Source organism: Lacerta agilis, chromosome 10 (assembly GCF_009819535.1).
Source record: "Lacerta agilis isolate rLacAgi1 chromosome 10, rLacAgi1.pri, whole genome shotgun sequence".
NCBI classification, from domain to species: Eukaryota; Metazoa; Chordata; class Lepidosauria; order Squamata; family Lacertidae; genus Lacerta; species Lacerta agilis.
In genome coordinates this window covers 62,965,404-62,991,523 of record NC_046321.1, presented here as the reverse complement: position 1 = coordinate 62,991,523, position 26,120 = coordinate 62,965,404, and the positions used below count along the sequence as shown (strand labels likewise).

Genomic DNA, 26,120 nt, shown 5'->3' with positions numbered 1-26,120 from the left:
GAAAATAAAGGTCCTGCTCCCTTATTGGCAGCAGCTGACTTCCAGTTCTAAGAATGGACCAAGATTTCCTTCAACAGACAATGCTTGCCACAGCTGTTTTTAAATAGAAATAAAACTACTATCCAATCCTGCCAGCAGGTGTTTTCATAAGCCATTGCATTACATTGGTGTGAGGTGCTGGATCCAGCAGGCGAGACTGATCCAGAACTGCCCCATCCTCAGGCCAGCCCCCCATGAGGCAAGGTGAGGTGACCGCCTCAAACATCAGGATCCTTAGTGGCAGAAGATCCTGCCCTTATCTTTATCCCCCCCCCTTCCTGATGTAGATTCAGGTGGGTGGCTTACCAAACGGTACAACTTCAAATGAAGAATCTGGAGCATACTCCATGCTTCCAGTACTTCCTCTACAGCTCTGATTCAGTGCCTTTTTCAAATTTAGCACCTTGTTTTGTTGCTGCGGGGCATTGGAAAAGTGTCGAATGCAATCGGTACCAGTGGCTGCACAGGAAGAATTGGAAGCCCCCTTACCAGTTCTGAGCCTGATGTCATAGAAAGTCAGGTGCTGAACGGTGGCCATGGCTTCAGTCAAATAGTGAGGCCTAGTGGGTCTAATTAAGCCTACAAAGTGAAGCTTCTTTGCTACTACTGTCTTACGTCACCCATACACATGGCCAGAAAATCTGGAGCCTTCGTAACAGGAATGATTCTTTGCTGTTCTTGCTATGCTCTTCAGGTGAAGCATGCAACTAGATGTGGCTTCCAGCCATCTTAGTAAGAGGACTCACTGGTTGTGCCTGGTTTAGCTACCTGTTTACCTGTACCTTCCCCTACACAGTCCCAACAGCCATGCAAGCAAGAATCCATAGCTCATCACTGCATAAAGTTACGTGTGCTCTCAAGATGTGAAGCACTTTTAACCACCACTGAAAATGGAATGTCAGATTCCTGCCTCAAGAAAACCTCATTAAGTTCCACGGGATAGTGAGATGCATTTCACACAACAGTTAAAAATGTCAAGTGCTTTTTACAGTCTGGTGGTTTGCATTGTGTGTTATGGCCAAACTGCTTTGATAGAAATAAATTAATATTTATCCTTTAAAATAATTGTACTTGTATCTTTGGCCAAGCCTGATTTTACTTACAAATTCAAGGGCAAACCAGACAACACAAGCTGGTACCTAAGAAAATGCCTTTGTTTCTTGAGAGCATAGAAAGTAATTTCAAATTGAGAGCCTTACTCTTTTGATATCTGTGGTACTTTGATTCACTGTTGCAACAGTTTCTTCGGTTGCTCTAATGTCCTCTATGTTTGTGGCAGTCTTTTGTCGAAGCGCTTCCACGTTCTTCTCTAGCTCAGCAATGCGCAGAGTGGCGTTGTTCAGAGTTTCTTCCGAAGCTGCAGTTTCAGATTCAATCTAGCATTGCAAATGAGAACATGATGCACAAATTTCTTCCCAAACCACAGTACTTTAACAACATACTTGTTCAGCTTAAAAAGTTTTCCAAACGTTAAGTCTCTATGTTGTGGCAGGCTTACGCTTTTCCTCCAATTTTCCCCAGCTTTCATCAATTGCAGGAGGTGACACTTGCCTTCCTTTCCTTTCCACTGACCTGGGATGTTGCTGCTATACAGCTGATATCGTTTTTCACCAGCCCAGTGGGAAGAGGTGGTTGTGGTCTTCATGCAAAAATGAGGGATTAGTAATGGAAGACAAGGGTACCCTGTCCAATAATTGTTTTGTTCTATACCAGGCATAGATGTTTTGGGACTACAACTCCCATCATCCCTAGCTAACAGGACTAGTGGTCAGGGATGATGGGAGTTGTAGTCCCAAAACATCAGGAGGGCGGAGTTTGCCTATGCCTGTTCTATACAGTACACTTTCATGAGACACTGCTTGGGAATAGAAGTTGGGGTCATCTGCATGCAAAGCAGATGCTCTACTGTTGAGCTGTAACCCCCCCTCCATTACAATCTTTGAACTAACTACAGTTAGATCAGGCACCCCCAAACTCGGCCCTCCAGATGTTTTGGGACTACAACTCCCATCATCCCTAGCTAACAGGACCAGTGGTCAGGGATGATGGGAATTGTAGTCCCAAAACATGGAGGGCCGAGTTTGGGAGTGCCTGAGTAAGATGCTTAAACCCTCTTGAGTTCAGTTGCTGTGCTACCTTTTGGTGCACTGAATTGTGAGCAAAACAACTGGAGGAAGGAGGGGTTTCAGGGGAAGGGAGTGTAGATGGTAGCTTTGCTGCCTGTTAGCAATGTCCAAAATCAAATTCAGTAGTAAATCACTCATTTGGCTAATTACTAAATCCAGCTTACGAAGAAAAAAAGAGAGATCCTTTGATTTGAGCAAGGGCATGGCTACCAATCTGCCATATATCACCAGGGCCTAGTTCAGAGCTTTCCAAACTCTGTGTTGCGACACATTAGTGTGTCAGCTGCAATGTGTAGGTGCGTTGCATGAATGCTCCCCGTGCTCCTCCCAGGGCAGGAAAGGGGTTAATTTAAGCTTGTGTTTGCTAGTAAAACTGAATTACTGTGCCAAGAAGTGGTGCACGTGTCACCAACATGAAAAGTTTGGAAAGCTCTGACCTAGCTGGATTAAAGAAGTAGTACCAAGATAGGCCTAAGTGCAATTGTAATCTAGGCAGGGTAGGCAGGCATCACACTTGCAGGACCTACAGTTTTTATTTTACTATAAGCCCAATGTACTTCAATCAGCCTGGTGCAAAAGGTACACCAAGAATTTAAAATGTTTGAGACTACAGCTCACCAATCCTTCCAGACAAAAACCCACTCTTTGTTACCCAAGCTTTCTTTATTTCAGCAGTGTGATTTAAAGGGCGGAGTTGTTTCGCTGCTGTCATGGTTTAAAAAATAGCCTATTTCCAGCAAACTCCTTGCCTAAACCAACAGCTGTGATCCACAACCTGATATAAGGGGAGTACTGAAGCTATGCTTGCTGTGTTGAGACCATCATCATATGGGGTAAAAGGCTGAATTGCAATCTTAATTCAGGGTGGAGATGGGCTAATCATAATGGTTCAACCAATGTGCTAAATTGGTTGCCAGTTTTTCACCGATTTCTTTCCTATCAATTGCCTTTTCTGTCTCTGGACCCAACTGCCAACCCAGATCACTGACACATGAGCCCCTTGGAACCCCTTCTGACCACCTTTGCATTTCCTTTGCTATGGTATGAAAGGAAGATCAGATTATCAAGAGGGCAAGACAAACAACCTGGATGCAAGTGATTAATGCTTGTGGCACCATATCTGACTGAGCATGTAACAGGGCTGGTACATTAGCAACAAAGTTTATCTTCCATTCTACCTCCACTGGTTTTGTACAAAGGGTGGTGAACGGATTTCTCGCTTCTTGTTCATCCCACCCCAAATCAGCCATCAACCATCTGCTGTTTTTGTTTTCTCAGTTTCTGTACTTTTCTAGACAAAGCCTAGCTATATTGAAATGCTGATTTAAGGAACAGATAGTATTAGGTGGTAATAGAATGAACCAGAAGATAAGATTATTGTGTATCCTGTACAAAAGTAGAACAACATGAGAACATACATGGCCATAACTTTGCTAACAAAAACAGATTTAGGTGATTGAAACTCACAGAGGTAAGTAGATCTTGTGTCCCTTGTATGTCTTCATCTGCTAGTTTGATGGCCTTTTCAGCTGCATCTTGGGCTTTTTCGGCTTCTTCCAGAGCTTCTTTCACCATGTCTGCAGTGACTTTGACATCTGTTGCACTTTTACTGTGGAATGGAAATTAATTACAAAAGGACTATGTTAAACAGGCTCTCCTTAAAAAGGATTCTTTTTGGTTGGCCTTTTCAAAAGAATATGCAACAGGCTAAATTTACTCTCAGTTTCTCAACATGCTTATTAAATACTGAACGCTTTTCAGGGCACAAATACAGTCTCCTAAGATTCTGCTGATAGGTAAAAAAGACAGCCTACTTCAGAGCAGGGGGTAGTAAACAATTGGTACCTGGCTTTTTTAGCTTCATCTAACAGTATTTTTGCCCTTGCTATGTCTCCGGCACTCTGCTGTAGGACAGTCTCAACATCCGAAAGGCTCTCCACCCGTTCACGAATATTGTCCGCAAGTGTTTGTAACTGCTCAGGTGTGCTGGGCATCTCCATGTTGAGCACTTCATTAGCAACTGCCTCAATGCTGTCCAGATCAGCACTGTCTTCTGTTGAAATGGTAAACAGAAACAATGAGTGAGACGGCTCCTTTCCCCATCATGTTTTATTTCCTATAAAGTAAAAAAAAACAAAAAAAAAAACCAGGATCCAGGTGGCACTTGTTTTTTTAAAAGGCAGAAAAGTCCACACTCTTCAGAAGTGCTTTGGCTTTGATGAATTTCTAAGATGTCTTAAGGATCTCGCATCTGATCAGGCAGTTGAGTATTGGGAAGGAAGTCTTGCCAAAGGGCAATGGCAGATGGAAGTAACATCAAAAATAAATGATGGCCTCAGGCATGTGGTGGATTCTGATCAATAATGTATCATAGCAAAGGTAATGAACTTCATGTCATTGACAAAATTACTTTTTACTAATAATGGAGTTAAAATTATGCAGGTCATTCCATCCTGCATTCAACTTACTTCAATCTCTGATCAATTGATATAACATTGTATATGCAATGCAACGCAATGTATAACAATGCAATGCAATGCAATATATAATAATAATAATAATAATAATAATAATAATAATAATAATAATAATAATAATTTGTACCCCGCCCATCTGGCTGGATTTCCCCAGCCACTCTGGGCGGCTTCCAACAGAAATCAAATACAAAAATATCAAACATTAAAAACTTCCCTAAAAAGGGCTGCCTTCAGGTTTTTTCTGAATGTCAGGTAGTTGTTTATTTCCTTGACCTGTGATGGGAGGGCTCATGCATTCTAGCTGACTTATATGGATGATGAAGTCAAGAGAGAGTATATGTGCATGCAACACTGCATGGAGCAGATAAAAATCCTGTTTCTGCATAGTGCCACTAAAAGTGGATGTCTATAGCCATTTTTTTGCCTGTACAGGAATGATGCTACGCAGTTAATCAGGCTGGTATGATGAGCTGAAGCAGTTATTTAAGCTGTTCCACGTGTTCTGGGCCAGCAATCTTGGATGCTGTTAAAAGGGAGCAGCGTATTCCAACTTCTTCAAAGAATAATGATCTTACTGCTCTTTGTTGCCACTAGTTAAATCTTTGTGGCTGGATTTATATCTGTACTCTGCAAACTTTTTTCCTCCCAGAAAAACCCAAATACTTTGATCCAGGTTCTCAGCGCACAAAGTACCATGAATAAAGTCATTTCAGCACTAAGTGTACCGATCGTGGAATGTGAGGAAAAGCAGTTCTTCGTGTTGCACCATCGCAATTTCCTGCCTTCAGAGGATGTTGAAATCAACAGAACACTTTTGTATGGTAACACACTAAGGGTTGGAGCGGGAGGGGTGAAGTCACTAGCAGTGATTAGCTGAGCTGCCCTGATGGCAGAATTGGATCGGGCAGTCATAAAGCTATTGGCTAGAACAGGCAGAAGAGACATAAATGAAGGAAGTAGAAACACCCCCAGAGTAGACCTGGTCTGCCTGTCCAGCAGCAACAGAGAAGCATGGGAAATTAGGAAAGGAGGACATTGCCCTAAGGAAGAGAGAGGTGCTTGAATGGGAAAGAAACTATGGGATTGCCCCCCCAAAAAAAATTGTTGCAATGATTTAACCCAGGCACAAAAGTGAAAACCTTTTTTGTTTACCCATGACTTTGGAATGTCTCATATAAGTACATGCAATTGAATAAGTGTGCATAATTAAAATACTAGGTTAAGAAGAGGAAGTGCTTATTCACAACAGTCACCTAACAGCAGCTTAACCATATTAGAACAATACTTACTCATCAGAAATTCCCTGATCTGCTTAATAAGATTCCGCAGATCCTTGTTGCTCCGGTCCACTTGCTCTTTGGTGGCATTGGTTTTTAGGAGAACCTCTTGTGCGTTCTGTTTTGCTTCGTCTGCTCTCTCTTTTGCCTCTGAGACCTAAGTGAAATAAATGGGCCACTATTTTCAATTTCTGACAGTCTTAAAAAATGCTCAGGGATAGAAAGAAGAAACACTGAGAAAGCAATTAGTCAGCACTGAAGCTGTGTGAGAGTGACTCTCATAAAAGTCAGAGAACACTCTTAAATTGATGTAAAAACAACAATATTTTAAACAGCCCAAGATGCTGTGTGAGGAATCTCTATTTAAGCCAGATCTTTTACTTTAATGAGGGTACATATCAGGATCATGCAAACTGTAAAGAACCAATTATTTTCAAAAAAAAGTTTTGTTTGCAATTGTCCAGACTTGCACAATCTGCTGATTAAGCTTTTTTTACTATTCTAAAATCCATTCTGGTTGATCTACCTTTTAAAAATAATAAGTCAATAATAAATCACCATTCTGGAGAGCTGTTCAACTTCTGCCAAAGCGCTGAGTATGTCTCTGTCGAAATCCATCGCCTTCTGCCAGGTATTGTGGGCCACAGTAACCAACCCATCACAGCCTGGTCCTCCACATTTCCTTTTTCCATCTTCTGTGCGGCAGCTCAGGCCACCACATTCTGAATCAGCACAGGAAGCCCCAAGGGGAGTTCCGCACGTCTGCAGCAGACAGGATTAGACAGAGGAAAGAGTGGGGTGGCGGTGAGGTTATCACCCTTTCCAAACAAGTTCCTGAGCCAGCTCTCTAAAGCCCTATCCTATTAGTTGCAGCTTGACAAATTTCCAGAGCCCCATTGAGAATACAAAGGCTGTTAGTAAATGTTTATTCTCCTGCTACTCTTCGCCTCTATGATGCTCCTTTCTGTACTGGCCTGTTTTTTTAAACACAAAAGCCCCAAGCATTGTGACCTTTCCTCATAGGGGCATTGCTCCAGCTTGGGCAGATTGCACCCACAGTGGATAATTATGCCCTGTCAGTGTTTGTGTTGGCCTTTGAGACGCAGGTTACCAGGATTTGCATGTGCAGTTTCCTTTCATGGCTATCAGATTTCGATACAGTTTAGTATTCCCATTGGAAAAGGAGAATGGGTTAGCATGAAATTATTCCACCTTGGGAGATAGGTACCTTGGCCACACTAGTTTGCTTTAGGGAAGTGATTAGCCCACCTTATGCATACAGCATGTTACTTTTAATTATAACTGACAGCAGAATGTTGACAACAGCAGCTGCCTTTGGGCAACCCGAAGAATGAACAAAAGTGAAAGGTTAGCATTTTATTAAAATCAGGGTGGGTGGGTGGGTGAGGTTGCTAGACAGAGCAGTAAGTGTCTCTCCATTTACCTAGCTTAGCCATCTTGTCAGGTACAGTGCACAGTAGGGTCGACTTGCCTTATTTATTTTTATACTGTAGAGTTCCAAATGGTTCAGAAAAGGGCAACCAAAATGATTAAGGGGGTGGAATGACTCCATGAGGAAAGGTTGACAGCTTCTTCGGACTTTTGAGTTTAGAGAATTTTAAGAAATTCTGCATAGCATGGAGAAAGTGGATAAAGAAAAGGCATTCTCCCCCTCCCATAACACTAGAACTCATGGACATCCAATGAAGCTGAACACTGGAAGATTCAGAACAGCCAAACTATGGTACTTGTTCCCACAGGAGGCAGTGATGGTCCTCAAACCGGATGGCTTTAAAAGAGGATCAGGAAAATTCATGGAGGACAAGGCTATCAATTGCTAGCAGCCATAATAGCTATGTTCTACCTCCGGTGTTAGAAGTATTGTGCTTCCGATTACCAGGTGGTCAGATTTCAGCTATTGCACTCATGTCCAGCTTGCACATGCATCTGGTCGGCCACTGAGAACAGGATGCTAGACGGGTCATCGGCCTGAACCAACAGGTTCATCTTATGTCCTTCCAGTAACTGATAAAAATGAACTTTTACTAGATATTCTGAAGCCAGTGGCTGTAACCCAAAACTCCCTTCTTGTGGAAAACAATTGTCCCTTCTTTTTTTAAAGCTATCTACTGTACTTTGTTCCAATTGGTCCAAAGGCGTGGAATTCTCATTCTTTTTTGTTCCAGAAAGCAGTTGCCCGGTTAGACCCTCTTCTCATTTACGTTCTCTTGTTATGCAGGAGGGATTTTATTGCCCCCTTCCCCACTTCAGCCCCCAATGCACGGGAGGGTGGGATTAGGGACTTGACATGCCCACCACCCTACACAGAATAGCCCAACTCACCCTGTTACACCATACATGAAGGTGAATGCCTAAATAGGGCTTTAGTTTTCTATATACAGTGGTACCTCTGGTTACGTTCTTAGTTCGTTCCGGAGGTCCATTCTTAACCTGAAACTGTTCTTAACCCAAAGCACCACTTTAGCTAATGTGACCTCCCGCTTCCGCTGCGCCGCCAGAGCACAATTTCTGTTCTTATCCTGAAGCAAAGTTCTTAACCTGAAGTGTTACTTCTGGGTTAGCGGAGTATGTAACCTGAAGCGTATGTAACCCGAGGTACCACTGTATGCGCCTCATTCGTAATGTATCTGTAAAAGAGCACATTAGCCTCTGTAATCCATTGCAATGTGCCCAATACAGCTTTCACACTTTTCCATTTACATGCAGCATATTCAACGCTGCTCCTGTCGTCTTTCAGCTCTTCTTGTTTTATGACCATTCTCTGGCCCTTTTCTGTAGTCACCGCCCCTTTTACCAAAGCCTCTGCACTTTACCTTCTCAGACACTTCTGCAAGATCCAGACTTTGGAGCTTGCCTGCAAGTTCATCCAAGAGGCGTGACTGCTCTTCTTGCTTAGCCTTGAAGCTGGCCTCGGTCTCATTCATCAAGCTCTCCACCTCTAGGCGCATTTCAGCCGACTGCTCTACTACACTACCAGGAAGAAGAGTTGAGGCATTCGCTCTCCTTTCAGCATCCAGGGAACTCTGGAAATACTGGGTGATGCTGTCCAAGGCTCCTGCAAAAATCCAATGTGATGATTATTGAGTATTCTGGCTGGCCTCATTTGAAATTGTAACATGAGAAGCAGCTCCATGTACACAATCACTGGGTGTAATCGCCCTGGAAGTCAACAGACCCAAGATCTTCTCTTCATGCTCCTCCAAGAAAATGAAAGGCATGCTACAGCCATCGTTAAGCACATATAATTGACTAGCAATATTAAGCACAAACTTAATTTTGCTGCTCTGAAATAAATGTTAATTCAAAGCACTTAATTTTGGTTGGATTTTCCCCCAATTAAACTTATACCTTTCTCTTTCATATTAAAAGCAAAACACAAGCATACAAACACTGACCTCGAACATCAGATATTTTTATGAATTCTAGTTGCTCTGCAAGCTCTTTCACAACATTGTCTAGGCTCTTTGCATCTGCCTCCAGGGTGCTCAGTTGAGTGTCTGTGGTATTGCTTTCAGAGGCCACCTTGGATACTTTTTCTTCTACTTCAGCTATCTTTTCTGTAACATCTGCTATTAACTTCCTGTGAACCAAACAGAACCAACATTTATTGTCACAAAACAAAAACCTACTGGCCTTGAATTTAAAATATAAACGAATCCAAATGATAGGTTAATTCCTTCCTTTTCACCCCAACAATGTGGTTAATGAGTTTGTTACAACTTCCCTACTCAAAATACTCATTAATCAGAATATGTGGCTTAAAAACAAAATCGACTTTTTGTCAGCACAAAGCAGCAAAGAGCTCAGAGAACAGCTGTTTTGTGTGAGATTTAACTCAATCTGGATTCCAGAAGTCTGCTGTAATGTGCTTGAACTTTGCCAACAGCATAGGTCATAGCATTGACTCATAGAATCCATACATAATTTGTTTCATATCCCACATAGTTAACAAATGGTTGTTAATTTATTTTTCACAGACTCACAGACGAACTAGTTATGAGGAAGGGGTGGGAGGGCCAATGCATAATAGATTATTTTACTTCGTAAAATATGAGACAAAATGGAAGCTGGCTGTGCTGTAGACTTACTCCATGTTTAACACAAAGTAGGACTCATCATAATGAACATACAACAACATTTTGAGGGAAGGTGCCAAGCCTAGAGAATCAGTCCTTGGGCATGCACATTATCTGCATGGACTCTGAACAAATGATATCAGATATTAATGTATTTGTGCAAGCTATCTTGCTTTAAAAAGGGGAAAATCTCCTTAACCCTACTATAATGACTGTCCCAGCATTTGTGTTCTTCTTCTGTAGTCCTCCATTACACCAAATGCACATACAGCAGGGAACAGGACCCGCTGTCCCTAACCCTCACATGAGGAAACTGCCTGTGGGAAATGTTTTGTGCAAAAGCTCACTAGGAATTTTTAGGGTAGGGCGACATGATGCCTATATTATACTTCCAGTGGCCAAGGGAGTAAGCCTTCATATACCAATTGCTGGCAATACCAGGTGGGGAGAGTGCTGTTCAACTCAATTCCTACTTGCAGGCTTCCCATAGGCACCTGGTTGGCCATTGTGAGAACTAGGACTAGATGGCCCTCTGGCCTGATCCAGCATGACTTCTTTTGTTCCTAGGGTGGGACCAACAAAGGCCAAGTAGTCAGAGTTAGGCCCTGAATTAAGAACACTTCTCTCCATCATGCATCATTTGAGATTGATTTGTTCTGCATCTGCAAGTGAAAACTGAATGTAGAAAATTAGTTTTCAAATGCTGCTGCTTATTATAGCTTTAAACATGCAACAACAGTTTAGTAAGGAAGGGACAATGTAGTGAACTTTCTTCAAGGATGCATATGAATTAAGGAGTTGTTAGGGCATGACAATTGTTTTGTTTTTACATTTTTAACTCTCGGGGATATTTTCTTGGGAAATTTCTCTGTGTGTGCCTTAAAACTGCATAACTGAAAAATAAAGAAGATCCAATAGTAAAATCTATATTATGGCAAGCAAAACTCACAAACAGGGTTGGCAAGTAAACCAAAGCAAGACCACACTGATAATACTGGGGGAAAGTTGATTCACACAGGCTAATCCATACAGGATTTGCTTATAATTTGGCACCACCTGAAGAATAACAGTGCCAGAAAACAAAAGGTCTTGAAAGCCCTTGTGAGACAACACTTGGGCAAAATTGTGCTGTGGTCGTCTGCCAAGCCTAAGATTTTGAAACTGCAGTTCCTCTCTTTTGGCATCTATATACAACAGGTCTTCACAACTGATAAAAGTACAAATCAGGGTGGGTATGAATTATGTCTAGACATGTTTAACAGTGCTTAATTCTTAAATTATCATCTGCAGTGGGGGGAAATTATTGCACAGCGCTCCAGGGGAAATGGTTGGTGCCAAATGCATGCAAAGTACTAAAACAGGTAATGTATTTTGGTTTTTCTTATGCAGGACCAAGTTCTGCAGAGGAAAGTGCACAAGCTGTTAGGTTAAACTAAAAACCTGAAAGGATTGTATGATCATACATTAACAGAAGTTGGTACAGTTAAGTTACCTAATTTGTACCCAATTAAGTTGCCTAATACAGTTAAGCTACTTTAATTGCTCGATTTGTCATTAAGGCTACAAAAACAACTGGTGGTATCAAGAAACCAAATCAGTCTTGCAGTCTCCCTTCCTTAGACTGAAAGGAGGGACAGGAAGGAGCAATTTGCTAGAGGCTGAACATTTCAAGCACATCATTTCTCATCCCACATTCCTTCATTTTAACGGAAGTCTCTATCCTATACTCAGGGAGAAGATAAGGAATGAACAGGTGTGCCACCTTGTTAATTGAAAAGCAGTTTCACAGTTTCCTTCAAATTTTCCATAACACTGTAAGGCACAGTTCCAACCTTCTTTTTCTTTACTTTCTGCTTACAAGTCTAATTAAAATTGCAGAATGACGAGATCCCCACTCCCCATGTCTGAGCAAATGCGAAAGAACATTTGTGTTTTATGCCACACTTACTCTGCTTCCTCAAATAGGTTTCCAATGTTCTTAAGAGGCTCAGCAGCAGGATTTTGAGCAATGATACTTTTAATCTCATTCAGTTTTTCCTCCACAGAGTTGAGTGTCTGCCGGTAAGGACCACTGAGCCCTGTGATTTTCAGGGCTTTTGCTCTTTCCAGGAATCTCTGTGTCCTGTTAGTCAGCTCACTAATGATGACATCCCAGAGAGCAAAACACTGGTGACATGGTGCACAGTCTGGGAAGGTGCCGGAGTAGCCTCGGGTGCACTTATCGCAACGAGTTCCCTCAACCCCCGCATTACAGATGCATTGCCCAGTCGTGCGGTTGCATTGTGGGGTCTGGATGCCACGTTGATCACAGTCACAAGCTGAAAAGAGACAAAAATATATAGAGACACCACAAACCAGGGGTGGGGAACCACCAAATAAGGCGGCGGTTTTACAAATGAACAAAACCATGCCAATTCTCCTGAAAAATTGCTACTCCTGCAGCTCGGGGATTATCCATCTATTTGATGGGTGAATGTCCAGATCGCACTCCATAGCTGTGCATGTACAGTGTGGCTTAATGCCAACGCCAGCGAGATCTGCATTCAAATCCCTATTTAACCATAATGTCCCTACTGAAGCCTGTCTTGCTCCAGAAAGTTGCTGTGAGGCTCATGTTTGCTGCCCTGAATTCCTTGCAGGAAGGTTGGAATAGAAGTGAAATGCGTGCAAATTAAATGTGAATTAGTGAACTGACACAAGGGAATGCTTCCCTGTTCCTGACACTCCTAATTCTCCTCCCCTTCTTGCTTCTGCTCCCCACATGTGGGTCAGAGATAATCCACAGGGTTTAAAGTGCAGTACTAGTTAAGTTTAGCCATTTTATTTCTCATCAAAAGTATTTGTACTATAGTCTAAACCACTAGTCTGCAAGCTTTTCAGACCTTGGACCCATGTTTCTTAATTTATTGAAATATATTTGCATGGTGATGGTATGGCTGCTGTTGTGACCCACTTTAAATCAACCCATGACCCACCAGCAGGTCCCGTCCCACCAGTCTGAAGACCAACAGTCTACACTATGAAAGCACTTTACATCCCACTAAGGTCAATGACAAAACTCCCATGGATATGAATGGCTCTGGATTGTGCTTATTAGTGTAGCAGAAATTGAATTTACAATCAATAGGTAGTTGGCACTTTCCATTAGTCAACCCCAAATAGCCAGGCAGGACAAGAAAACTAGAAGCTACCAGTGTCGAAAAGCCTTCATTTTAACAAGGGATGAGACAGATGGGAGAATCCTTTCCATCACAGCTGCGGGTGAAATGAAATCCAAAATAGATTTTTAAAAGGCACATGCTGCCAGCATCCAAAATGACAGGAGTTTGACTCCCAGCAATGTAAAGCCCATAGGAAAATGCCACATCCTTGAAAAAGGCTTCACAAATTTAGCATATGCAAACGATCCATCAATCAGGAATCCTGTAAGGTATTGTCTGGATGTTGTGGTCTATTGTCAAGGTTTCTTCCACAAATATTCAAACTTCCCATAATAATATGTGAGAAAGGGAAGGGAGTACACAGGGAAGGGCAATGCTATGGGTTGGGCTAATACTTTGGCACATACTGTTATTTAAATATTCACATCTCTTGGCCAAGTTTCTTAAAATCCATTTAAAAGAACAAGTTACCATAAACAAAACCAGCTTTCTTGTAGAGAGGAATTCAATACATAGGATACAAAAAAAAGTGTTGTCCTGCTGTTCAACTTATGTTGGTGCAATTTAACAAAATGGCCTTTTTGTTCTCAGAATTATAAGCCAACACAAGGGGTTTTATTTTCATCAAAGAGACTTCAGCATTCCCACAGTGAATTGCAATGGAACATAAACCCCCTCCTAAACCCCCTCCAGCAACTCATTCCTCTTTGAAGATTGAAGGGGAAAGGAGGCACTTAACCCTTTCCACCACCAGTAAACTATTATTACTTTGTGGGAAATAAGACAATCTGGATAATGGTGAATTATTCGGATTCCTTACATGGGTGTAACAAAAGCAGAAGCCCACCAGTATATGGCTCCCTTCTCTTGAAGATCCCAAGATAATATCACATTACACTTTCAATCCATTTTAGCATGTCAAGTTATTTTTTTTGTTTTGTTCTTGTGCACACGATGCTGATCCTACTGAAATGAATGGGCATTTATATTTATCTTTTCTTTGAAGGCATTGGGATTTTGCCTCAAATGTCTGTGATTCAGAGGCATTTTTTATGAATATAATAAACAGAACACATAATTGCATGTTCATTTATGGTATACGAAAAGTCCAAATTCCTGTTGTAACAAGGATAATACAAAACTTATAGTGTGTGTGTGTGTGTGTGTGTGTGTGTAGTTGAATAAAACGTAGTTTAGTGCTATGTATGAACAAGTAACTACATGGTTCTTCCATGGTTATCTCTTCTTAAATGTGACTTTGAGGGAAATCAATATAGAACCATTTAAAATAACCTACTGAAAGCTAATGTTGCATTCCCTGATTCTGCAAAAAATTAAGCATACTGTATATGAAATGCATTTGCAAGAGAAGAAAACTACAGAAGAAGTAAAAGTGATAAATAATTTGATCCCTCTTCTGCTTTTATGTCAAAATAAATCTGTCAAGATAACCAATCGGCCTGGTGCAGAGCTCTGCAAATGATCCAGTGCCCCTAAAGAACCTAACAATGGCATTTCCCTGGTGTAATGGTTAGAGTGTTGGACCAGGGTTCAAATCCTCAATCAACCATGAAAGCCCATTGAGTGACCTTGGGCCAGTCACCATCTCTTAGCCTAACCTACCTCAGAGGGTTGCTGTGAGGATGAAATAGGGAGAACAATGCACCCTACTTTGAACTCCTTGGAAGATAAAGGTGGTATATAAATGTAATGAATAAAATATAAGTAAATATATAAATAAAAATTAGTCCTATATGCCCAGCAGTGAATCAAGTGCAATCTTATTTCCTACCTAATTTATTTGTGCTACAGTTCTTCAGGGCCCCCAATTTTCTCTTGCTTTTATTTTTGACTTTTGAATAAACACTGAGAAGCTATTCCATACTCCTCAGAAACTTCTTTAGAGGATCAAATCAGGATAGCATGTACTTGGAAAATACCCATGCTAACTTCCTAGTGCTGGACACACTTGGGAACACTATCTGTTGCTGGATCATCCAGTACTTGATTAGAACAATACACATGTGGAATAGAGGAATGTTTTGTTTTTTTATAAAAAAACAACTTCAGTGCAAATCCCTATGTAGCACATCTGGATGCCTGGAGTAGACAATCCCAATAAGAAATGTAAAGAAGCCAAATCTCATACATTCCACAATTACAATGTATGTAGCTAGAAAACTCTTATTGTACGGGATCTCTAGAACACCAAGTTCCATAGAACATTATGAAGACTTTGGAAGTCTCTTATCTTACCTACCAAAGTGCAAAATTCCCCTTGTTTTCCCCCTCATTTGGATATTGCAACCTCTGTAGCACACAGACATCTTGTAGATGGTGATGTTTATGCAAAATCATTAGGTGTTTGGGTTTTTTTTTTTTTAAAAAAAAGATTACCATCTTATTTTTCCAATGGAGGACAAAGAACACACTGGAAAGACATCTGGCTGTCTGGAGCTTATGGGAGTTGTAGTGCAAAACATCTGAAGGACATCAGGTTGGTGATGGCTGAGATAGTATATATATTGGCTTAAACATAGGTCTGAACTGAATTAATGGTGTCAGAAAAATTACACTATGTATGCTCCAGTTTCTTTTACCTAATGCTGTATATCCTCACATGTAAACAGTTTTGAACAGCAGTCAAGCTAAAATATAGTTCATGCATAATGTTTGCTACCCTTCAAGTCATAGCTTATAAAATCTAGAATTCTGTGCTTTATTCCTCCTTGTGTGTTCATGGTCAGTTACTTCCTAGTCCAGGCAAACCATAGTTTGTAATTACATCTCAACTAACAATCTATGGTTTGTGCTTGCCTTTCAAACCAGGCTTGGAAACCTGAGATAACCTTGGAAGGCCACAGTAACAATGCCTGTGAACCATCCTGTGATACCTGTGAGCCAGGTCTCGGTTGATGGGATGCTTTAGAGTTTTGCAAGTGTTTACATGTTTTATAAACCTGTTTCATAGAAAGAGACCTGCACCTACCTAAGTACACCTTTGAGAAACTTTGACAATTTCACATATTCTACCTCCATTGTTAGAAAACAGTACGGTAAGTACAAAACTTTCCCCCATCTCTTCTTCCTATTCTTGAGGTTTTTCTTCAATATATACAATGCAAATATTAGTAGTTGTGTTGAATTAAAACAAGCACAACTACATTTTAATTTAAAACAATACTCCAAAAGCTCCTGGCAATATGCCCTATTTTAGTGCTAAATCCCAAGCTCACCAGTATTTTTGTCTCTTAGGCATGCTGTTCCAAAAAGAGGAAATCTGGGGGATTCAGTAGGATTTGGACTCCTATAACTAAGTCATTTAGTCTTGAAAGATAATAAAATTCTGATCTGATTCCAACCTATCCATTAAACACAATTTCCCCCCTGTGTAATGGCTAATCCTTTATATTGCTTGATGCCAAAAAATGAAGTTATTTGGACCTTTTTATTCAGCTGAAACCATTTTTAAAATGCAGCTTCTAGATACCCAGATGCAAGAACCTTCCTCTCAAATACACACTTAGGCAGGAATTGGTTTGAATTCCAGTGAATATGACTTGATCTGAATTTTTCAGAAATTCAGAAATTCAGAAATTCAGAAATTAATAAAATAAGAAGCATGATTCCAAAACCAGATACTGATAAGACTCAAATGAAAAACTATCGCCCAATATCCCTTTTGAATGTGGATTACAAAATTTTTGCAAATATATTGGCTACAAGATTGAAAAGAGTGTTGAAAGATTATATACATAGAGACCAAGCAGGTTTCTTGCCAGGAAGACAAATTAGTAATAACACGAGAATTATTGTGGACATTTTAGAAAAACTGGAGAGAAACATAAATACAGATGCGGCACTATTGTTTGTTGATGCAGAGAAAGCATTTGATAAAGTCTCTTGGACATTTATGAAAAAGAATTTGGAAAGGATGGGAGTTGGTCAAAAATTTTTGAATGGCATTAATGCCATCTATACAGAGCAAAGAGCTAAAGTAATAGTAAACAGTGTGATATCGGAGGAGTTTGAAGTTGAAAAGGGAACAAGACAAGGGTGCCCTATCTCCCCTTTACTTTTCATTACGGTCCTGGAAGTCCTCCTAAATATGATACGAAAGGACAAACAGATAAAAGGAATTCGTGTGGGAGAGAAGGAATACAAACTACGCGCCTTCGCAGACGATTTGATGTTATCCCTGCAAGAACCGGAAAGCAGTGTCCCCAGAGCTTTGGGAATAATCGAACAATTTGGACTTGTAGCTGGTTTCAAGTTAAACAAGCAGAAAACCAAAGTTTTAGGAAAAAATATGAGTGCAGAACAAATTCAAAGAATACAGGAAGGCACTGGCCTCAATTTTGTCAAAACAGTAAAATATCTAGGTATCAACCTCACAACCAAGAATTTGAACCTGTATAAGGACAACTACGAAAAACTGTGGATGGAAATAAAGAAAGACATGGAAATATGGACAAGATTGAAACTGTCGTTAATGGGAAGAATCGCCGTGATAAAAATGAATGTCCTACCAAGGATGCTGTTTTTATTCCAAGCCATACCAATTTTGGACAAACTGGATTGCTTTAAGAAATGGCAAAAGGACTTATCAAAGTTCATATGGCAGGGCAAAAAGCCAAGAATTAAGTTTAAGATCTTAACAGACTCTAAAGAGAGAGGAGGCTTTGCCCTGCCGGACTTAAGACTTTACTTCGAAGCAGCGGCCTTTTGCTGGTTAAAGGACTGGTTTAAACTAGAAAATGTTGATGTATTGGACTTGGAAGGGTATGATAATATGTTCGGTTGGCATGCATACCTTTGGTATGACAAGGCTAAGATCCACAGAACTTTTAAGTCTCATATAGTTAGAAAATCCTTATACCAGGTTTGGTCTAGATATAAAGACTTGTTAGAGAGAAAGACCCCTAGATGGATCTCTCCAGTGGAGGCCAAGGCCTACAAGAGACCGAACATGTCTGCAAATTGGTTAAGATATATGGACATATTGCAGCAGGAAGGGGACTCTTTTAAGCTAAAAAGCTACGATCAAGTGAAAAGTCAGGTCCCCGACTGGCTGCATTATCATCAGGTATATGAAACATTCAAAATGGACAAAAAAGTTGGTTTTCAAGTAGAAAAATCAAAACTGGAAACAGAACTGATAGAATCGAACTTTAAAAACCTTTCCAAAATGTATAATCTTTTGCTAGAGTGGCATACGAAAGATGAATTGGTTAAATCGTCAATGATAAATTGGGCGAAAGATATAGGACACAATATTATGATGGATGACTGGGAGGGATTGTGGCAAAAAGGTATTAAATTTACTGCTTGTCATAGTTTAAGAGAAAACATAATGAAAATGGTTTATAGATGGTATTTGACACCAGTTAAGATAGCCAGGATGAATACCAAAATGTCAGATGTATGTTGGAAATGTAAACATGCGAAAGGTACCTTTTTTCATATGTGGTGGTTGTGCCCAGCGGTAAATGCTTTCTGGGATAAGATTTATAACGAACTCAAGAAGGTAATGAAGGTTACCTTTTGTAAGAAACCAGAGGCATTTCTCCTGAGCATAACCAATGAAGAGATACCCAGTCAGGATAGAGTGTTTTTTATGTATGCCACAACAGCAGCTAGAATCTTATTGGCAAGAACATGGAAAGGCGAAGAGATACCAACGGTGGAAGAATGGCAGATGAAGATGATGGAATATATGGAACTCGCAGAGCTGACCGCCAGAATCCGGGACCAGAGGGAGGAGAAGGTGTCAAGGGATTGGAAGAAATTTAAGGATTATTTAGTCAAAACAGTAAAATTGAATATCTGAGCAGAATTAAATAGAATAGCGGCTTTAGTAGATATATGTTAGATAAAATTGTTGGTAAGATATTTTTGTGTGAAAAATTTAATTGTTAGGAATTGTGTTAAGATTTGGTGTTAAAGTTAAGATATGATTAAGCAAAGTAAAGTGTATTAGAAATTGAGTTAATGTGAATAGAACAAGATACAAAGCTACCTTGAAGATATATATGATTTTGAAGACAGTGGAGGGAATGGGGGAAGTCCCTCAAAATAGAGAAGATAGTAACAAGAAAAGTAAGAGGATAAATGTTAGTTTAAAGGTTTGTATATGTTTCTTTTTATTGTGATTGTTGGATTATGTTTTTGTGCTGTGTTTATGTATTGTATTTTGTATTTTTATATTGTGAATGTTGTTGTTTATGTTATGTTTTCCCTTTGTCTTAATAGAAAATAATAAAATCTTATAAAAAAATAAAAAAAAAAATAAGAAGCACCCTGCTGGATCACACTAGAGGCCCATCAGGTTCGGCGCTCTCTTCTCCCAGTTAACAACCAGATGTGTATGGGAAGCTCACAAGGACCTGAATGCAATAGCCTGCAGTTACTAGGCTTCCAGTCTCTGTTCAGCAGAGGCATATTGCCTCCAACAGTGGAAGCAGAACATAGCTGTTGTGGCTTGCAGCCATTCAGAGCCTTTATGCAGTGGCGAAGGAACCCTCTCCGGCACCTAGGGCAGGGCGAACCACCTGGTGACACATGCGCGGCATTTGTACAGACTGTGCATGCGTGGCAGCCCATATGAACGGCGCACGCCCTCGGCCGCTCTACAGCTGGGGGGGGAGGCAGGGCCATCTTGTCAACCCCCCCCCCCGAGTGGCACCCGGGGCGGCCCACTCTCTCCGCCCCCCACTTCGTATGCCCCTGCCTTTATGCTGCATGAATTGTCCTGCTAAAGTAATTCAAGTTGGTAGCCATCACTACCTCTTCTAAGAGCAAATTCCATAGTTTAACTATACGCTGTATGGAGAACTATATCCAGTCTGTCCTGAATCTCAGCTTAACCGGGTACTCCAGGGTTCAAGTTTTATGAGAGAGACAGAAAAGCTTTTCTCTATCCACTTTCTCAAGACTGTGCATAATTTTATACACTTTATCATGCCCCCTCTTACTTACCTTTTCTGCAAACAAAAAAGACCCAAAAGTTGGAACCTTTCCAACCCCTTGATCATTTTGGCTGCCCTTTTCTGGACCCTTTCCAGCTCTTCAGTACCCTTTCTGAGGTGAGGCAACCACCATAGTTAATGGCAAAATGTGACAGCCTAAGAGGCTTTCCCAAAAGAATCATGGGAACTGTATTTTGTCAAGGATGTTGGGAATTGTAGCTCTGTTAAGAGTGAACTACAGTGCCCAGAGTTCTTTGGCACAAGTCATGTGCTTTAAGTGGCATTAAATGTTCTGGTTTGGACAGCAATTGAAGTGACCAGGCATATTTACAAAACATGCCTCAGTAAATGTGTTCTTAATTTATTTATATACCGAGGTACTGTTCCCACTTTATTCTAATCTATGCTGTGCTTTTCTTACAAAACCAAAACAAGAAGACATTTTTCTCCCCATGTGAAAAACTCCTGAAAATACACATTGTTTTTGTTAACAATATGAAAAAACCAACTACTATAAACTAGAAAATGAACATCTAAATCTCTTATCATCTAAAGCCAGTCTGCCATTTCTGTTACAAAGCTGCAAAAATCCACTTCAAAACCAAACACTTACTAGAATTAAATTTAGCTTCACTAAAATAGCATTTTAAAAAAGCCAGCCAAGATCAGTGAGCTTCTTTTTAAAGTACCGTATAGTAACAAACATTGCAACATGAAGAGGCTAATGAATGCACTATAGAATCTTAGTTCTCTCGTGTATCTAATTCCTTGCAACATAGCATGAGGGAGCCAATATGAAAGCCGCTTTGTTTCCTTTCTACACGCATAGGCACAGGGCAAGCTATCAGCAATTATCTCTAGGCTCCCAACCGCAGCAGAAGCTACAATATGGGAAATGCATGCAGATTTCACATACAGAAGTGCTCCTTCAAAAGGCTAATAATGCATGCGGAACAATGAAAGTAATGTGCTCACCTTGGCAGTCCACACCAGGATCACCCCAGAAAAACTCCTGGCATTCGTTGCATGTGCGCCCTCCAAATCCTGGCATGCACTGGCACTGCCCAGTAAACTGTTAATTCAAACAAATGCAACAAACATAGCTGAACAGGGTGCATTTCACAAAGTGAACAAGCCATAGGGACTTTATTGGGCTACTAGAGTCATCTGTCAATACAATACATTAAGTGTCAAAAGAGCTAAATATGTTAACTGGCCACCTATCAGAATTATGGACATAGTACACATGACTCTGGAGATCCTTAAATAGGATCTCGGTTAGTTTTATTAAGAGTCAATAGCAGCTTGGGAAGAGGCTACTCAGATAACCAATACTTCTTGCACTGTTTCCCTAAGAAAGGATGTTCCCCTTGTAGCTGAGACTTATAGGTCAAAGATCACACACACACAAAGACATATTCCATTGGAAAAGTGGAACAGGAGAAAGGATTAAGCCCATTCCAGCACCACAGTGTCAATTCAAATTCTTCTCCCTCAGTTGCAATTCCTTTTGAAAATATGTATCTCCCACACCAAGCATTCTCTGTAACTTTCATATCTTTACAACAACAGAAGTTGGCCAAACAATAGATTTCATTGTTTCCTACTTCATATCAGTTACTTGCATGGTTTCAAGCTTATGGTGAAGAACACTTTCAAGAAGCTGTATTAGGGCCTTTAGTATTAACAGTTCATCAGATTTTCAAAGGAATTACAATGGTTCTCATTAATTAATACACAAATATATGTAACATACCACACCAACATAGAGTTGAGTGCATGCTCTTCTCGTTATTACCCTTTGTGGTCTCTGAATACTTGCAAAGGCTCAGTAAATAGAAAAATCATGTTGAATGTCACATTAATAAAGAAAATGTATTTGCTGTTGTTGTATTTGTTGTTGTTGTTTTTTTTGATGTGGAAAACCAATAAATTTTTGTTAAAAAAAAATAAAGAAAGAAAGAAAAAAGGAACTTGAAATATCAGCATGTTTCTTGGTTTCATGTAAGAATTAGGGAGCAACCCATTATGTGTGACAATTACATGTGTGTATTTTGCTGCATATAACATGAGTTAGCAGATCAGTTGGCCGCTGCTTCCTAGTATACGAAGTGCTAATGTGTGGCACACTAACTCTGTAGAGGAATGTTTTCAACTGTTAATGCAACCTTCTATGGAAATCATCAGGTGATTATGAATTAGTGAAATGAATGGGTTTTTACTGCAAGTCATAGCTAGTCTGCATTGTTGTCAGCTGCAGCAATAGCTCTTCAAGAAACATCTGAAGCATCATCACATCTGATAGGATATTAAATTTCAACCATTATCCTTGATGTAACTTTTCAGCACCACTCAGCTGATTGCCATGTCCCAGAGCAGGACAATCTTGGTATACCCTGATTCCCCTGGTAAATTAAGTCAGGTCCAAACAGGATTCTGCAGGCAGCAGGCACCATGTAAAAATGATGCCAGCAGAACAAACAGCTATAGATTATGTAAGCAGGCAAGTCAAGCTAAAGCAAACAGCCCATAGGGCCACTGGCCAAAATAACCTGTTGGAAACTCTCTCTCAACACTAATACAAAGCAATTTGTAATACTGCCAAGCACTGTGATACAATAATCATCCACTGTCTTCAAATAGTGTGACTTTTGCAAGAGCATGCATTTGAATGCTCCTCAGTATTAAGACAACAAACAAAACTGGTACATACAAAACTCACAGAGCTCATTATGTACATAGTTGCTTTCTGTTGGATTATTTAAAATCCCTGTGGCATGTGAATTTATTTAATTCCTAAACACGATTCTACACCCTCTAGTCAGATGAAATATCAAGGCAGAATACAGGTTTCAGCAAATGCAATAAAAAAATTAGATAGAACTGCCAACACTACCATTAGATCTCATACTATTATCATTATCTCAAATTCTTACCATTATCAACATCACATGTTCTTGCTGCTATTAAACTTCTTTATTAAACAAATGTGAGATAGTGTGCTAAGTTTAATTTTACTGTTTACTCTTAGATTCTGATGTGTTGCTGAATGTTGCTTTGTTTGATAAAAGTTGTTTATTTTAAAGTTATTGTGACTTTTCTATTGGATCAGGTTGTTACTATTAATGTTTGATGTTTTATTATGTTTTTTTGTGTTGGAAGCTGCCCAGAGTGGCTGGGGCAACCCAGCTAGATGGGCAGGGTATAAATAAAATATTACTAGTACACAGTAGTAGTTGTCACAATAGTAGTAGAGGTGGGACAGCAGAGCTAGCCCTGAATGGTCTGACTCTACAGCGATCAGCTTTTCTTACCTCGTTACAGGATGAGCCAAAGGAACGTTCAGAATCACAGCCGCATGGTTCACACCCTGTCCCACTAGCCAACCTCCAAGTATTGGGGGCACAGTGGTCACAGCTCTGTCCAATCACATTAGGAAGGCATTGGCATTGGCCAGTTTCTTTCTCACACTGACATTCTTCAGTGTTGTTGCAATGCTCACGCACTGTTCCCAAGTAGTTGCAGACACACTCTGGGGGTGAAACAGCAGGCAATGTAAAGTGTGGCAGTACACTTGGGTGATTAATACGTTATCAAACTGTGATATGTAAGAAGGTATTGTAGCAGAGATGGAGAAGCTTTGTGAGATATCAAGGGTCACATTCCCTGGGGATAATCTCTTCCCGACTGCGCAACCAGGGTGGGCAAGGCCAAAGCCAGTGGTAGGAAAGGTTGCCTCCTCTCTTTTGCTTTTCCTTCACGGAAAAATAAGAGTTCATGGAAAGAGAAGGGTTAAGCCTTCCCTTATCAGCTTCCACTCCAATGAAAAGTGCCTTGTGTGGCAATCAGACATGGCAACAAAGCTCCCATTGGCAGCAGTGGGATCTTGCCTGCTCCCAACCCCCAAAGCATAATTTCTTTTGAGTGCAGGGAAGGGAGGATGAATCCTTCCAGAAAAATAGCAACCACTTCCCTCAGCAATTAGGCTTAGAGAAAAGCTCCCATTGGCATAAGCAGATGGCTTTAGTCAGGATCGCCTCATTCCAAGAAGAAAAACAATAAACATCTGCAAGAACCAGTTTTTTGGGGAGGAAAACCTCCCTTTGGTGCAAATAGGATTGTTTTTCTCAACCTAACTTCCACATGGGGGAATGGGACTGAGGGGCAGAGGCTGCAGGCCAGACCCACAGTTACTGTGGTTCAATGATTTCTCTTCCCTATATTATATATAGCTCTCTTGCTGGGACAACTCAACCCCAGCAGAACAAGGTAAAACTAGATTTATTTCTCTACAGCCACTTTTATATTTCCAAAAGATTATAGGAAGGGTGAGAGTTTCATGGGCCGGTATATCCAGTGGTGTGAAAATGTGATCCTAGTATGGGTGGTGGTGGAGAAAAAGAGGCCCACCAAGCATAAATGTCTCCAGCAAAGAGCCAGAAATGTGCAGCTGCCATTTCCCTGGTCCAGACACAATAATATAAGCAGCGTCTGTGAGTCATTTCCTACAGATCCCCCACTTGCTCTCTACATGTCAAAGCAAAATGAAGTTGCTGGGCTGAAGTCAAAATTTCAAAATTTATCTCAATGAATCCTCACAACTATCTAGAAGACAGTTCTACTTTATTCAGAAGTTCAGCTTCTCTCATTTGTGAACATCACCTGATCCAACAAACTCACTCTCTTTAGACCTTTCATTCTTGGGGACCAAAACAACCACTATCCACCTGGTAGGAAATATGAGATTTGCATTAAAATACTGCATCAGCCATGGACTCATAAGCAGGCACAGAGCAAGCAACCATTTCTCATGGTATATTCCCAAAGTTTAAAATGGAAATGATACTGATCTACTTCAGGGGATTGTTTTGAAAATATTAAGATATGGAAGCGTATCTGAAGTCTTTGAGATGGGGCAGTCCATACATCTAAACATTAAAACACTGCTAGTTTCTAGGTCACACTTCACAGCATAAAACTTTTAAACACACACTTTTAAGCATTTTTCTTAAAACATATAGTTCTATACCTATCAGCTGAGGTTACTCACCACTGCCTGATGCATAAAATATAATAGAAAAACAAAGAGTAGAAGAAGGGGATTTCTGAATATTGTTGCTTGTTATGGTGCAAATTCTCTCCCCACCCCCTATGACTTTTCAGAAATCCACTTCTACTCTTTACCAGGAATGTATCTGTAAACAAAAGACAATCCCCTCTTTTTCCTCCAAAGCCTGAGGGGCTGCAGGAAATGGCCTGGGCTTTTCTCCTGATAAGAAGAAAACAATGAAAGCTAACAAGAAAGCCTTCTCTCTCACAAAAGCCTCATCTTTTCAAGATCAGGCTTGGGGTTCTTCTTCACTTAAGTGCCACCATTTCAATACATCCCCTTTGCATGCCCAAGATTACTCTGAGGTAATTAGGTTTCAGGTTAAATCCGAAATGCTCACCATCTGCAGTGGCCCATTCAAACTAGGTTTGAGTTATCTGTTGACCTTTAATGAAGGATTATGCTCCCAATCTGCGAATTCCCAGTGCACCAAATAATACCTTAGTGCTTAAAATAAGACAAAGTGATGCTTGCAAAGGTCAGCAGCAGAGACCTTCCTCTTACTTACTTCTACAGTCCTGCTGAACAGCCCGGCCATAATAACCACGTTTGCACAGTTGGCAGTTTTCACCCTCTGTGTGATACAAGCACTTCAGGCACAATCCAGTCTTCTTGTCGCAGGCCTCCGGATCAGTTGAGTCAATGTTGTTGTTGCACTGGCAGGGCTGGCAAATTCCACCAACATCCTCAGGGTTTCCAAAGAAACCAGAAGCACACTCGCCACATCTGCTCCCTGCTCAACAAGCCAAATCAAAGAAAGAAGAAATATCTTTAGCTCACTCAAACATAAACATTAGCTGGAAATGAAAGTATGATAAAGGGGAGGAAAAGATCAAGGTATGTGCTAAGACGCAGGATGGAAGTT

At 40.6% G+C, this 26,120-nt stretch overlaps 1 protein-coding gene across 1 annotated transcript in view; it reads right to left on the bottom strand.

Annotated features, from left to right (window-relative positions):
• Positions 1-26,120, bottom strand: part of LAMB1 (laminin subunit beta 1) — a 61,805-nt gene that overhangs the window by 1,293 nt on the left and 34,392 nt on the right. The window contains exons 22-32 of the mRNA XM_033162936.1: positions 25,764-25,988; positions 23,460-23,677; positions 21,121-21,217; positions 11,965-12,334; positions 9,336-9,520; positions 8,754-8,995; positions 6,478-6,681; positions 5,932-6,076; positions 4,011-4,218; positions 3,633-3,774; positions 1,239-1,415 (exon numbers count right to left, since the gene is read on the bottom strand). Of these exons, the coding sequence (XP_033018827.1) occupies positions 1,239-1,415; positions 3,633-3,774; positions 4,011-4,218; positions 5,932-6,076; positions 6,478-6,681; positions 8,754-8,995; positions 9,336-9,520; positions 11,965-12,334; positions 21,121-21,217; positions 23,460-23,677; positions 25,764-25,988 (2,213 nt within the window). The remainder of the gene's footprint in view (positions 1-1,238; positions 1,416-3,632; positions 3,775-4,010; positions 4,219-5,931; positions 6,077-6,477; positions 6,682-8,753; positions 8,996-9,335; positions 9,521-11,964; positions 12,335-21,120; positions 21,218-23,459; positions 23,678-25,763; positions 25,989-26,120) is intronic.